Genomic DNA, 12481 nt, shown 5'->3' with positions numbered 1-12481 from the left:
AGGTAGTTAGAAAAGGAAAACGGCACTTGAAACCAAGGGTTTCTGAAAAGTTCTGAAGCGCGTGCCGAGCCTAACAGCCAAGCCAAGCCAAGCCTCTGCGAGCCGCTACAAGCGGTAGGAAGTGATCGCGAATTTTTTAAAGCCAAACAATTAAATATACCTATTTACTTCCAGCTTTGTGGTTTCATTTGTCAATCTTTAGGGAATATAAAAAAAAAATCGTATGCAAAAATAGTGGTTATATCCGGAGTGATAGTGCTTCAAATAGAGCGCCTTACAAAACTCATATGCGCACTGTTAGCATAAAATCAGTCAGGTGATTTTGTAGAGATTGACGATACACGTGCACACGTGTATCGAAATTCACGGATCGTAGGATCCGTGCACCCGTGTACCGAAATTCACGGGTACACGTTAGGCCGTCCCGAAAAAAAAATGAAAATGATTGTTGCGTTAGGCCTTAGTGCGGGAAAGTTGTGTCTTGGGATCAATAACAACTGTGCAAAATTTCAGCCCTGTGAGTTAATATCTTGAGAAATTTCGAAATTCGAGTAAAAAGTAGAAAAATGATCTTGCAGCCCTGCTCCCACCCATCTGGCAACAGAGTGAGTCAGAACTCATCGCGTAAATGTAGCTGCTTGTGGAGTTCCTCCTTTCCCCATTCCAACCACCTTGTGGACTAGAAGGCGAAATTTGATAAAAATGTCCTTACCGTGGAAGGATACTCGAAGTCGGGTTAATAGACTTGATGAAGTGGAAACATGAGATTTGTACTCAAAGGCTGGCATATGACTGCGCGGCTCAAGGGTGACCCGAATGAAGCCATTCCCTTGCGTCGCCTCCAATTATTTTGCTGGACGCCTCTGTTACGAGCTCCATACGCTCCACAGCCTGAGTGTGGCAAGGTTGTGCCTCAAAGTCCCAGGATTTGGGGATCCCTTCCTCCTCCAGCATTTTTTTTCAGGGAGATGGTTTCAACCGAGTCCTATGTGCGTGGTAAAGTTATTGGACATACGTCCCAATTGATCAAGTCAGTATAATCGGTAGCATCAAAATTCAACGAAGGTGGAGAACATTTTCGGTTTCTGCCGACTTTAGTTGCCACGTGCTGACAGCACGATACGCACAGCAAGTTCTCTGATGTCGTCTCTGTCATCAGTTAACATAGCCAAATATATTATATTATATTATTGTTGCGAGCACCAGGTGTAGGCCCGTGCATGGCCTGCTGGCACTCGCAACTGAAGAGAGAAGGTCGGCTCCCTGGAAGGACGATTGGCATATCGACCAGAGGGACTATTTTGTACCAAACGCCATAGCGTTCGGACGTAGGGGTTTAGCTTTTACCATTGTAAACCTATAGCTACTACTGGAATGTAGTTGTGCAGTGTGTACGCCCGTATATTATTCTCTCTTTCGCGCCGGGGCGGCCAGCGGGGAGACACCCCGGCGCAACATTATATTATATTATACAATCCACACGTTACTTAGCCAAGAAATACAGGTCAATCATTGATAAGATAATTTCAAATAACACATACTTCGCTTTATAAGAAAATGTCCTTTTGGCTATGGTAACTGATGACAGAGACAACTGTCGATGACAGACATCAGAGTACATGCTGTGCGTAGAGTGGTGGCAGCACGCTCGTAAAGCTCGTAACAGAGGGAACCAGCAAAATAATTGGAGCCGACGCAAGGGATGGCTTCACTCGGGTCACCCTTGAGTCGCTCAGTCATATGCCAGCCTTTTTATACTTGTTATTTAAATTTCGAAATTTCAAAGCTCTTACCGGAACAGAAGATATTAACTCACAGGGCTGAAATTTCGCACAGTTGTTATTGATCCCAAGACACAACTTTCCTGCACTAAGGCCTAACGCAACAATCATAATATACGGTTTCACGTGTATTAAGATATCCATATTTAATTTTTTAACTAAATATCCGAATGTTTAGATTTTACGCAAATAGTTTGCGGTAGGTAGCTAAAGACATAATTTACTAGGTTGCAGATGAAAATAAATAACATCATGATTATGGTTAATAAAGTTTAATCTATTAATCGTTTTTTAATCTATTTCAGACTACAACGACTGATTTTATGCTAACAGTGCGCATATGAGTTTTGTAAGGCGCTCTATTTGAAGCACTATCACTCCGGATATAACCACTATTTTTGCATACAATTTTTTTTTATATTCCCTAAAGATTGACAAATGAAACCACAAAGCTGGAAGTAAATAGGTATATTTAATTGTTTGGCTTTAAAAAATTCGCGATCACTTCCTACCGCTTGTAGCGGCTCGCAGAGACTTGGCTGCCAGGCTCGGCACGCGCTTTAGAACTATCCGCACTGTCGGAAATCCACGCGCCACGCCGAATCCTTGGTTTCAAGTGCCGTTTTCCTTTTCTAACTACCTTTTCTGTCTCTTATGTAAACTCTTCTGCAGTCAACGCGCAATCAGGAGACTACCCCCTTTCGTCAAACATCTTGTATATTACATCTCTTCAGCATTTATCCTACATATAACATCACTTGCATACCTATGTGTATTCATTGTCTATCAATATTAGTTTTTATATTAAAACAAGCAATGACATGGTAATTATTGCCGTCAATTGTAATAATTATGATCGTCACAACAGTGAATGTGTTAACTGCATTTTCATTTGCCATCGCATTGCCGAGGAAACATTTGGACATTTTTTAATGTACCCTTGTAAGATTTTACAGTCGTTATAACTGAGTCATAACAATTTCCATAATTTGTAGGACCTTCAGGTCAACCAAATTTAGCTTCGTAAAAAACAGATGTTTCAGTGTGCCCTACAGTAACAGCATTTATGATATCCTCTATTAGCCAGGTATATCGAGGAATTCGTATACTTTTCGCGAACTGAGATCGCGATCGTGTCTTGCCAATCGTTTCGCAGATCGATAATATACATCGAACAGGTACTACACAATACACCACTGTGGTGGATCGTGGAAAAAAACATGTGGATGGAGTCGACGTAGAGATATGAGGCCGAACCCGCTGTCTCTAAGTAGTGCCGAGTGTATAACCTTCTGGCGTGCACGAAGGAGCGTCGCGCTCCGGCGTTCACGTACTTTTGCGTGCCGCCCGGCGTGTGGCGCGCCGAACCGCGCGCAGGAACGTCCGTGTAAAGGGCCCTATTGACTCGTACATAAAGGTCGGTTCATACAGCGACCGAGCCGAGCCTTCCGAGCCTCTATAGTATGCTTTTGGACGGTGCCGGCAAGTTTCCGCCGAGCTCGGTGGAAGCTCGGAGGCTCCCCGCTGGGCCCGGGCTCGGAGGCCACTCGTTGAGACGACTAGACGGACGGACCGAGTCCGTGCCCTGTCGAAGTGCAACGCTGCTGGATTTTATGCTCCGAACACGTAGGGTAAATGCGAGAGACGCGGTCGATCTACCTACTGGCGATTAGTAAGGCAAATAAATACAAAAGTGAATAAATAAACTAAATAAAAAAAATAATAATAAAAAATAAACTTTGTATCTATAATATAGTTGGAACGTATGCACCGACATTGTTATCCAATCTCTTCGCAATGACAAACATGTACTTTAATAACTGGTATGTATTAGCACTGCCTAAAGTGCAGTTTTTGAATTACTTCTCCAGAAGCCAAACAGTTGAATGAATAGCGTCATTTCGCTTCCTTCTGTGATTTTTTTTATTTATAGGCTATAAAAGATAAATCGAGGTTACATTTAACCTCTTTTCTCAACCAGTGGTGTACAGAATCGTATTTTAAAATATACGTCTAAGTTTATTTTCGTTTAATATTTGGGATAATAAGATAGTAGAGATATTGAGGGACAATGCAGTATTTGGCCATATTAAATCTTCCTCTGAAAGCTAACGAGAAGAGCATCTGTCGCTGCAGAACGGTGAGATGGTTAAGTTAGGATTTTTTTATATTTTTTATTATTATTTTTTTTTATTTAGTTTATTTATTCACTTTTGTATTTATTTGTCTTACTAATCGCCAGTCCGTCTAGTCGTCTCAACGAGTGGCCTCCGAGCCCGGGCCCAGCGGGAAGCCTCCGAGCTTCCACCGAGCTCGGCGGAAACTTGCCGGCGCCGTCCATAAGCATACTATAGAGACTCGGAAGGCTCGGCTCGGTCGCTGTATAAACCGACCTTAATGCGTGGAATACCGTGTCACTGATCGGGACATGCAATCTAACGTCCCAATTAATGACCGCATCGGAAAAGCATTATAAAATAATTAGTACAAATCAAAATACTTTGCAACAGTTTTAATGCTACGACCAGATTTGATAGCTGCCAAAGCATTTTCCAATTGTTGTTGCGAATAGTTTTTACGTCGTTTATATTCTTTAGTCTTTACTAACCATCTTTACTTATTGAGGTTATGGTGCAAACTGACAAACACGTAAGATGGAAAAATGACACGGCATCTCGTGTCAATAATAGGAATTCAAACATTTTACGAGTACCGATTATTGACCCCCATAATTATTATGAATTTAATAAAAAATTCGATGCAATTTTTTTAAACAGTAAATTTACAATTATTTTTAAACTTATTTCAATATATTTTTCTTACATTAATATACTCATGCAAGAAATACTTACTACCTAAAATTTGGCCATTCTTAAGTTCGGTAACAATAAACTACTTTTTCACGGCTTTGTAGCCGACACACGTGGAAACATTTATTAATTACTTAATTATATGTTATGATATACATTAGCGAAACCATCAACAAGATACTTTGAATATTCGCGAATCGAATTTTAATTTTTCTGTAACGGGGGTAGCTCGGTTTGGCATAACGAGAGTTTAATCGAATATAATGTAAGGAATACAACATGAACAAGAACAGTAACAGCAAGGAATGTCTTATGAAAAAATAAAGAGGTAATCTCGACACGTGTGCTCCTAATAGCGTCTGGTTCAAGAGTGACATCTTGACAGGCGATCGATCCGTTCGCCGTCTTCTCGATGTCTTCTTGCCACTGTCGCGAGCACCAGCAGGCCTTGGATTTCATCCATAGGGTGCTCGCAACAATATTTAAATATAAAGGATAAAGTGTGAATAATTGGGACTGGGTCGCTAATTGGGACATTTACCTTATATACATACGTTTATATCGTAAAAACAAAACACAAGGAAACATTGCTAATAAGAAGAGTTGGTGCTTAGAACTTTAAACAACAATATCTGGAAAGTGAGAACACGTGATATGCGCCGTTTTGTCTTACAACCACAGATTTATTGCCAGGCTTCTTTTAATTCTGTAGCATTTAATTATTTATCGACTTTGGGATTAACCTACGAATTTCGCCCACGGTAGATTCAGGAACGGTTTTTCGAAAAATAATATTATTAAGATATCAAAAAATACCATGATCACTCCTGATTATTTAATACAGTTACTATAAAGAAATATAATTAAGCGCTCGTGCACAGTCAAATGGGTCACACCAAGATAAATCAATAAGATTTTACGCTTGGTGTGAAGGATTTTGCCGAAATTGAAATATGATGTTTTTAATATGAATTTATGGGTGGTTTAAGCCATCATTTCGCTAGTTTCGAATTTGTTTAAAAAATACCAGCTATCAAAGTTTTTCATAAAAATGTTTCAACCATTTTGTTTCATATTAAAATGTATGTTTCGCAAAACTCGTATGGAGAATCGAAGAAAATTATTTTAAATCTCTCACTTGCTTCTTATTTAGCTCCACTATCTTCCGGTAAACACCCCCTGTAGGGGAGACCGGGGTTAAGTGAACCTCGAGGTAAATTGAGTTTTCAACAACAAACAAATTTTGGTGACGTACTAAATGTAGGGGAGACCGGGGCAAAGTGGGGCGAAAAAAGTCGAACACAATTTTTCCCTTTCAATAAAAATGTTTGGAAATAGATTTGTAATATAATTAAAACATTACTATTGATAAATGACGAATAGCAATACTTAAAATAAACTTCGAGTATATTAAAATTCAACATGAAAGAAATGATGCAAGAGGTATCACTTTACCCCATGTATAGGGTAAAGTGAACCCCTATCCGGGGTAAAGTGAGGTGCAACAAAATAAGAACTTTAATTAAGGATATAGGTAAATATTAACCCCTTGCGCTGGAATGACGTGTGTAGGGTGGCAGCTTCTGTTTTGTTTTTGCACCGTGGTTGTCAACAACTGTGGCAGATTTTTCATTTTTTTGAGGTTAATTTCTGTTCCACCACGCCGCGTGGTTACCTAGCCAGCTGACAGATTAGGATATTGCGCACATCACTTGCGCATTGCTTCTTAGCAGCCATTTGCAGCTCAGTTTACCTCTGTCACTTTACCCCGAATATGTACTCAGTGGGAAATTAATTATTTAATAATGTTAGGATTAATGTTTTCTCAAACGCGTGTACATGTATGTGTATAAGCTTGTTATAAACACGCAGAAAAAAATTGGAGTTAAAGTAACACATTTAAGACTGATTTATCCAAAAAGCTAAATTAAAAAGAAAACCAATTGGAAGTCTCTGAACCTTTATTTTTAATTTTTCAAATGAATTTGCATTTTTCCATATCTGAATGTGCATAATTATTATTGTGGTATTACATATATTTATTACGTCACCAAAATTTGTAAATATATTCTATTGTTAAAGAATAAATTAAGAAAGCTCATTTTACCCCGAGGTTCACTTTGCAATGATAATTATGCATATTCAGATATCAAAAAATGTAAATTCGTTTAAATAATTAAAAATTAAGCTTTAAAGACTTCCGATTGGCTTGCTTCTCAATTTTGCTTTTTGGATAAATGAGTCATAAATGAGTTATTATATATGGGGTAAAGTGGTCGTTTTCGTTTTTTCTTTTCAAGTTGAATTTTAATATACTCTAAGTTTATTTTAAGTATTGCTATTCGTCGTTTACCAATAGTAATGTTTAAATTATATTATAAATCTATTTCCACACATTTTTATTGAAAGGGAAAAATTTTATTCGACTTCAAACTTTTTTCGTCGCACTTTGCCCCGGTCTCCCCTAAGTGTCTTCCGAATGAAAAGAAGGGAAACAAGAAGAAACTCTATTCTGCAAAAAAAGGCATGAGAGTCCTATTGGGAATCGATATTAAACTTTAGAGGGCCGGGCTGGCTACTATAGTGGCCACCAAAGAATTTGGATACTTTGCCGACCATTTTGGTGGTATATATGCATAAATTTTAAGTAAATAAAATTTACAATTGCAATGAAAAAATTCCGGCCCTCTAAAGGTTTAACTTCTAAGTCTAAGCGGCTTCAGGTGTGATCTTACCTGTCAGGTATGTGAACACCGATGCCTTGAACTTTCCGTCGCAGAGAACGCGAAGAATCAAAGCGTTCCCAACTATTCCCAGAAGAGAGACTATAGGAATCCCTACGCTGTACACGATTATGCTGTGGAGAGTTGGTTCCACTATCCACAGACTGATATCGTCGAATATTATCTGGCTATCCCCCTGTAAGAATCTGTAACAAGTCACATTTAAGGAATTAAAATTTTATCGTTTGTCGTGGATCGATTCAACATTTACGATCAAACGACTCCTGAATAATTTTTCTGAATACAGAAGCCACGCTCGTTCAATCAGGTTCGTTAGAAACACTTAATGTTTTTTAATTAAAAATTATTTTACATCTGATTTTGCTGCAAATTTCACACAACTCTATGCATTCTGGGCATACGATAAGTATTAACCCTTAAATGGTGGATAACGTAACAATTAACTGTATACATGGGAGATACAGGGTCAAATTGGACCCAGCATTTCACATCTCTGGATTAGCTTTTATGCTAAAGAATCTTATTATAATTTAAAATTCCTATTTTCTTGAAGAATTTGTAATAATAAGAAGTAACAAGTGAACCACAGTGCACTAAGGAGGGATTAATACTTTATACTCCAATTGTACTTCTGAAGCATACCAAAGTTTAAATTAAACTTCCATTCTGCTACCATTAAACTTTATAAAAGTGGAGGAATTCGTGATTCCCAAATGAGCTGAATTACTAATTTTGAAGTGCCTAGCTTACACCCCACCATACTCAACGAGTGTAGCATTCAACGAGAAATCTCTGGCGGATTGACAACTGCATAAGTTCGAGTGCAGAAAGCAAACGTAGAACATTAATCAAAGCGGATCCTGTATTCTTCCAACGAATCCTTAAGGGGTTAGGCCACCTTGGACGGAGCAAAATTGTAGTCATTTTCGGAATTTTTTTTTTAGGAAGATAATGAAATAAACAGAAAATTTAAGATGAAGCCTGTTATTGTACAACTCTCGCCTGGAAAAAGACATTTTTTTTCACAAAAATGGCGGCGATAGAGCCGTGACACGCAAGATCTTGAGGAGCGACGTTTTCCACGGTGTTCAATCTCACAGCTATACCGTTTGACCTCGGACAAAAAACCAAAAAGTTTTATTTTCTACATGACTAAATCTAGAGAAGTACGTAGCGGTTTTGCGATATCTTGAATATATTCTTTGCAATTGACACTTTTATTAAAAAAAATAAGCGCTTTTTCTCCCCATGGTCACCATTTCGAGCCGGATTAATGTTTCTGGATTTCCCTACGTACTTCTAGTTTTAGGCATGCAGAAAATAAAACTTTTTGGTTTTTTGTTCTAGGTCAAACGGTATAGCCGTGAGATTGAACACCGTAAAAAACGTCGCTCTTCAAGATCTTGCGTATCACGGCTCTACCGCCGCCATTTTGTGGGGAAAAAATACGATTTTTTCCGGCGAGAGTTGTACAATAACAGGCTTCATATTAAATTTTCTGCTTATTCCATTATCTTCCTAAAAAAAAATGCCGAAAATGACTGCAATTTTGCTTCGTCCAAGGTGGCCTAACCCCTTAAGGGGTTATACCTAGTCAGGCGGCCGAAAAGAGGCGAATATTTGTGTATTTTTTTGAAGAAGTTTACCAAATGTTCTTTAAATGTTGCTCTTTTAAGCGGAAAAAGTTTTGTAAAAATATACGCTTCCGCTTCTTCAAAAGAAATTCACAAATATTCGCCTCTTTTCGTCCACCTGACTAGGTATAACCCCTTAATAAACGCAACAAGTTCACTGTTCAAAGTGTGCACACCGCACACGTTTGGAACGATGGTGCGCTGACTCACGTGTTGTTTATTTAATTATCATTCTATCGCCGAGAATTATGCAGCCTATTAAGCCACCACAGCTGCGTTGAACGCAACCCTCGGCGCCACCGCGTATTTCTCCTCATTCCGCCTATCGGTGTTTCATTAACGCACGTACCGACGTGAAACCATCGCATACTTGCCTTTTGCAAATCACTGGCATTTGTCCAGAGTAATTCGTGCAATTGGACGTCGTCCTTGTCAACTGATCCTCGAGGACGCACATATTACAGGAAATTTTAGGTATCTCGATTCTCAAGTGACGCGGGGAAAATGGTGCTCGTTGAAGACGCCGTTTAAATTGCCGGGGAAGAGAGGCGGATTAGAATCGCATCCGTCTTTTCAGGCGCAACCGTGAATTGAACGCTGATGAAGTCGACGACAACTCGAGCCTCGTTTAAACGCCATCAAACGATTTGCATTCGCTCGAATTTTCTTCGCGGAGTCTCAAAAAGTCGTGAAGAGTTTTGTGTGTTGGAGATAGCTCCGAAGGAAATGCTCGATTTCGAAGCTCACTGAAATCATTTGTGCAATGTAAAATTCAGAGCACGCGGTGCAGATGATAAAGTGGCAGCGTCAGGTTTCATCCTGGATGAAATTAATAAGAGTGCTAGCAAGATGGTTTTCCTTTCCTATGTCTCTCGTTGGGTGGCTGAAAGACGGTGGAATAATAGATTTGGCCTAAATGCTGAGTTATGGATAGGTACTTGTAGAATGGAAGACCCAAAGGGGTTAACAATGACAAGTAGCAGTTGTCCAATTATGAAGAAGAAACGTTTGATTTAAGTTAATTTTACAAAAAGAACATGAAAATACAATGGGCACGCAATATCTAATTATTAAAAATCCCAATTTGTCCAACTTTCGCACTTTTCCACTCTATAAAATTATCGTATGAACGTTTTAGATCGTATTGTGTTGAGAAAATACTAAAGTGCGTCATAATAAAGTACTTTCATCATCTACTAGACCTCTTCGATTGTTTGTACGAATTCCATTTATATTTGTGGAGTGTTAAAGTACTCTTCGAAACAACCAAATTTATCAACAGCTGAAGAATATAAACTGCACTATCTTGAAATAGGGATCAGCCATTGCATTTACAGGGTGCGGCCGAAATGATGGTACAAGCAAACACGGCGCGATTCCTCGTGCGAGACTAAGTAAAAGTGAGGAATAAAGATTTTCATACGAGCATTTCACGCACCTGACTAGACAGAAGCAAAATTGATGAGTAAATAAATCCCTGTAGAAAAATAAGTCGAAATTGTAGAATAACTGTGATCATGCGAAAATCGAGTTGAAGGGGGAACCGATTTTTAATTAAGTGCACGCGTACTCGATGTTGTTGAAAGCAAAGCTTTATTAAAAAAAAATGGTATATAATAATTTCGACTTATTTCTATCCAAGAATTTATTTCATCAGTAGTTGTTCCATCTTTACCGTTGGATTTTATATTTATGTTGGAAATTAAATTTATTCTGTATTTGTTAATTAATTTTCTCGAAGAAATCTTCTCCTTCCTGATTGTACTACCATTTCGGCCGCACCCTGTATAATATTTCAATGTCAATAATTTCTTTTCGTAATGAAACATCTTCTTTCAATCCAGTCTCCATTGAAATGCAAGGAACTCCTTCCATGGTGGAGTCTACTTAAGTTTCGACTTTAATAATAAAATGTAATTTAATTACTAGTGGTCTCACATATTTCAGAAGCGAATCTCTTCAATCACAGTAGGTATACAATATTATTTCATCTTGAATAACGAGAAAATTGCAATTATTGTGATGTTTACCAATCACTGCTACAGTGTTACCTCGACAAAGTTTTTCTTCTTCATCCCTTGATGAATTAATTCACAACGATTCAATTCTGAAAATATCACGAGACCGGCTAACACAATTCACGAAAAAATTCGTTACAAGATTTGCCAAAGGAGTATGCTCGATTACTTTACTCAGATCGACGTTTAGACGCATCGATCATCGACAGCGACAGGCACAGAGTAGGTACTGCTAAAACTCGATGGGAACGAAGGTTTTAATGGTTCTAGGAGGACTCAGATAAGTTTCTGATAATAGATACGCAAACAACAGGCTTCGAATCAATAGTCGATGAATCCTCATTCGTCATTGGACCGATTCTCGATGCTTCATTTGGAATGATTTATGAGGTACGCAAACAAAGGGTGAGCAGTGTTACTATGAAATTGTAACTTGAATTGACGAGTACGAAGATAATCATATAATTTATCAATCTCACACATTTTCTGTTGTAAAGCGTTGTAAAAAAAAAGGAAAATCGATTCAGAAATACTTACTACTTAGGTTTGATAACATTACTGCAGGATAGGTATGTTCAAATGGTAAGAAACTCGGAAGGATAAAATATTTTTTAGAAGAGCTTAGTTTTAGCTAAGCAAAAAATGAATCTATTCTATGACGTCGTATTCTTTCAGACGTCCTAAAAAAACGGTGTCTATTGATTTCAGAAGTGCGAATATATTCTATTCCTAATAGTTACATAGTTGTTAACTGAAATCTAGTGTCCTCAGGTATGTGCTTTACCAATCACACGAAATTAGATTGACTTATGAGATTTAAACCAGAGACCATTAACAAACCCAATGCAATTAACACGCATTGTGAATAGTTAGGTGTAGAAGACTAATGTGAATAAATACATGCCATAAAAAATACTACAGTGTTGATGTAAATTATTTCATATATATATACATATATATTCTCGAGTGGGCATGTTGCCCGTTCATATGTTATGAGCCGAGGCTGAGGGCAATGAGAGTGGCGGCTGCGAGGCTGAGGATTGAATTTGTTTGTTGGAGTTTGTTAGTAGCGGACGAACCGGGGTCTGGTATCCCCGGGAGCCGCTATAAGGAGGTTGGATGTCGTGGACGAACCGGGGTCTGGTATTCCCGGGAGCCACTAGGAAGGTAAAGTTTCACGGACGAACCGGGGTCTGGTATCCCCGGGAGCCGCTAGGAAGGTGGATATCGTGGACGAACCGGCGTCTGGTATCCCCGGGAGCCACTAGGAAGGTGGTTATCGTGGACGAACCGGGGTCTGGTATTCCCGGGAGCCACTAGGAAGGTAAAGTTTCACGGACGAACCGGGGTCTGGTATCCCCGGGAGCCGCTAGGAAGGTGGTTATCGTAGACGAACCGGGGTCTGGTATCCCCGGGAGCCACTAGGAATGTTAGTTTAGCCTCGTAACTTTCTAATGTGATACCCCTTGAGCGGTAAAGGGGTATCTCTGTGGG

General features: G+C 39.0%; 1 protein-coding gene across 1 annotated transcript in view; it reads right to left on the bottom strand.

Annotated features, from left to right (window-relative positions):
* The window catches only part of LOC143377911 (FMRFamide receptor), a 41028-nt gene that overhangs the window by 20977 nt on the left and 7570 nt on the right, over window positions 1-12481 (bottom strand). The window contains exon 3 of the mRNA XM_076829720.1: window positions 7327-7510. Within this exon, the coding sequence (XP_076685835.1) occupies window positions 7327-7510 (184 nt within the window). The remainder of the gene's footprint in view (window positions 1-7326; window positions 7511-12481) is intronic.

This window comes from Andrena cerasifolii, chromosome 16 (genome assembly GCF_050908995.1).
Source record: "Andrena cerasifolii isolate SP2316 chromosome 16, iyAndCera1_principal, whole genome shotgun sequence".
In the NCBI taxonomy this organism is placed as follows: Eukaryota; Metazoa; Arthropoda; class Insecta; order Hymenoptera; family Andrenidae; genus Andrena; species Andrena cerasifolii.
Note: the sequence above shows the minus strand (reverse complement) of the source record. Positions and strands in the feature narration are given on the sequence as shown.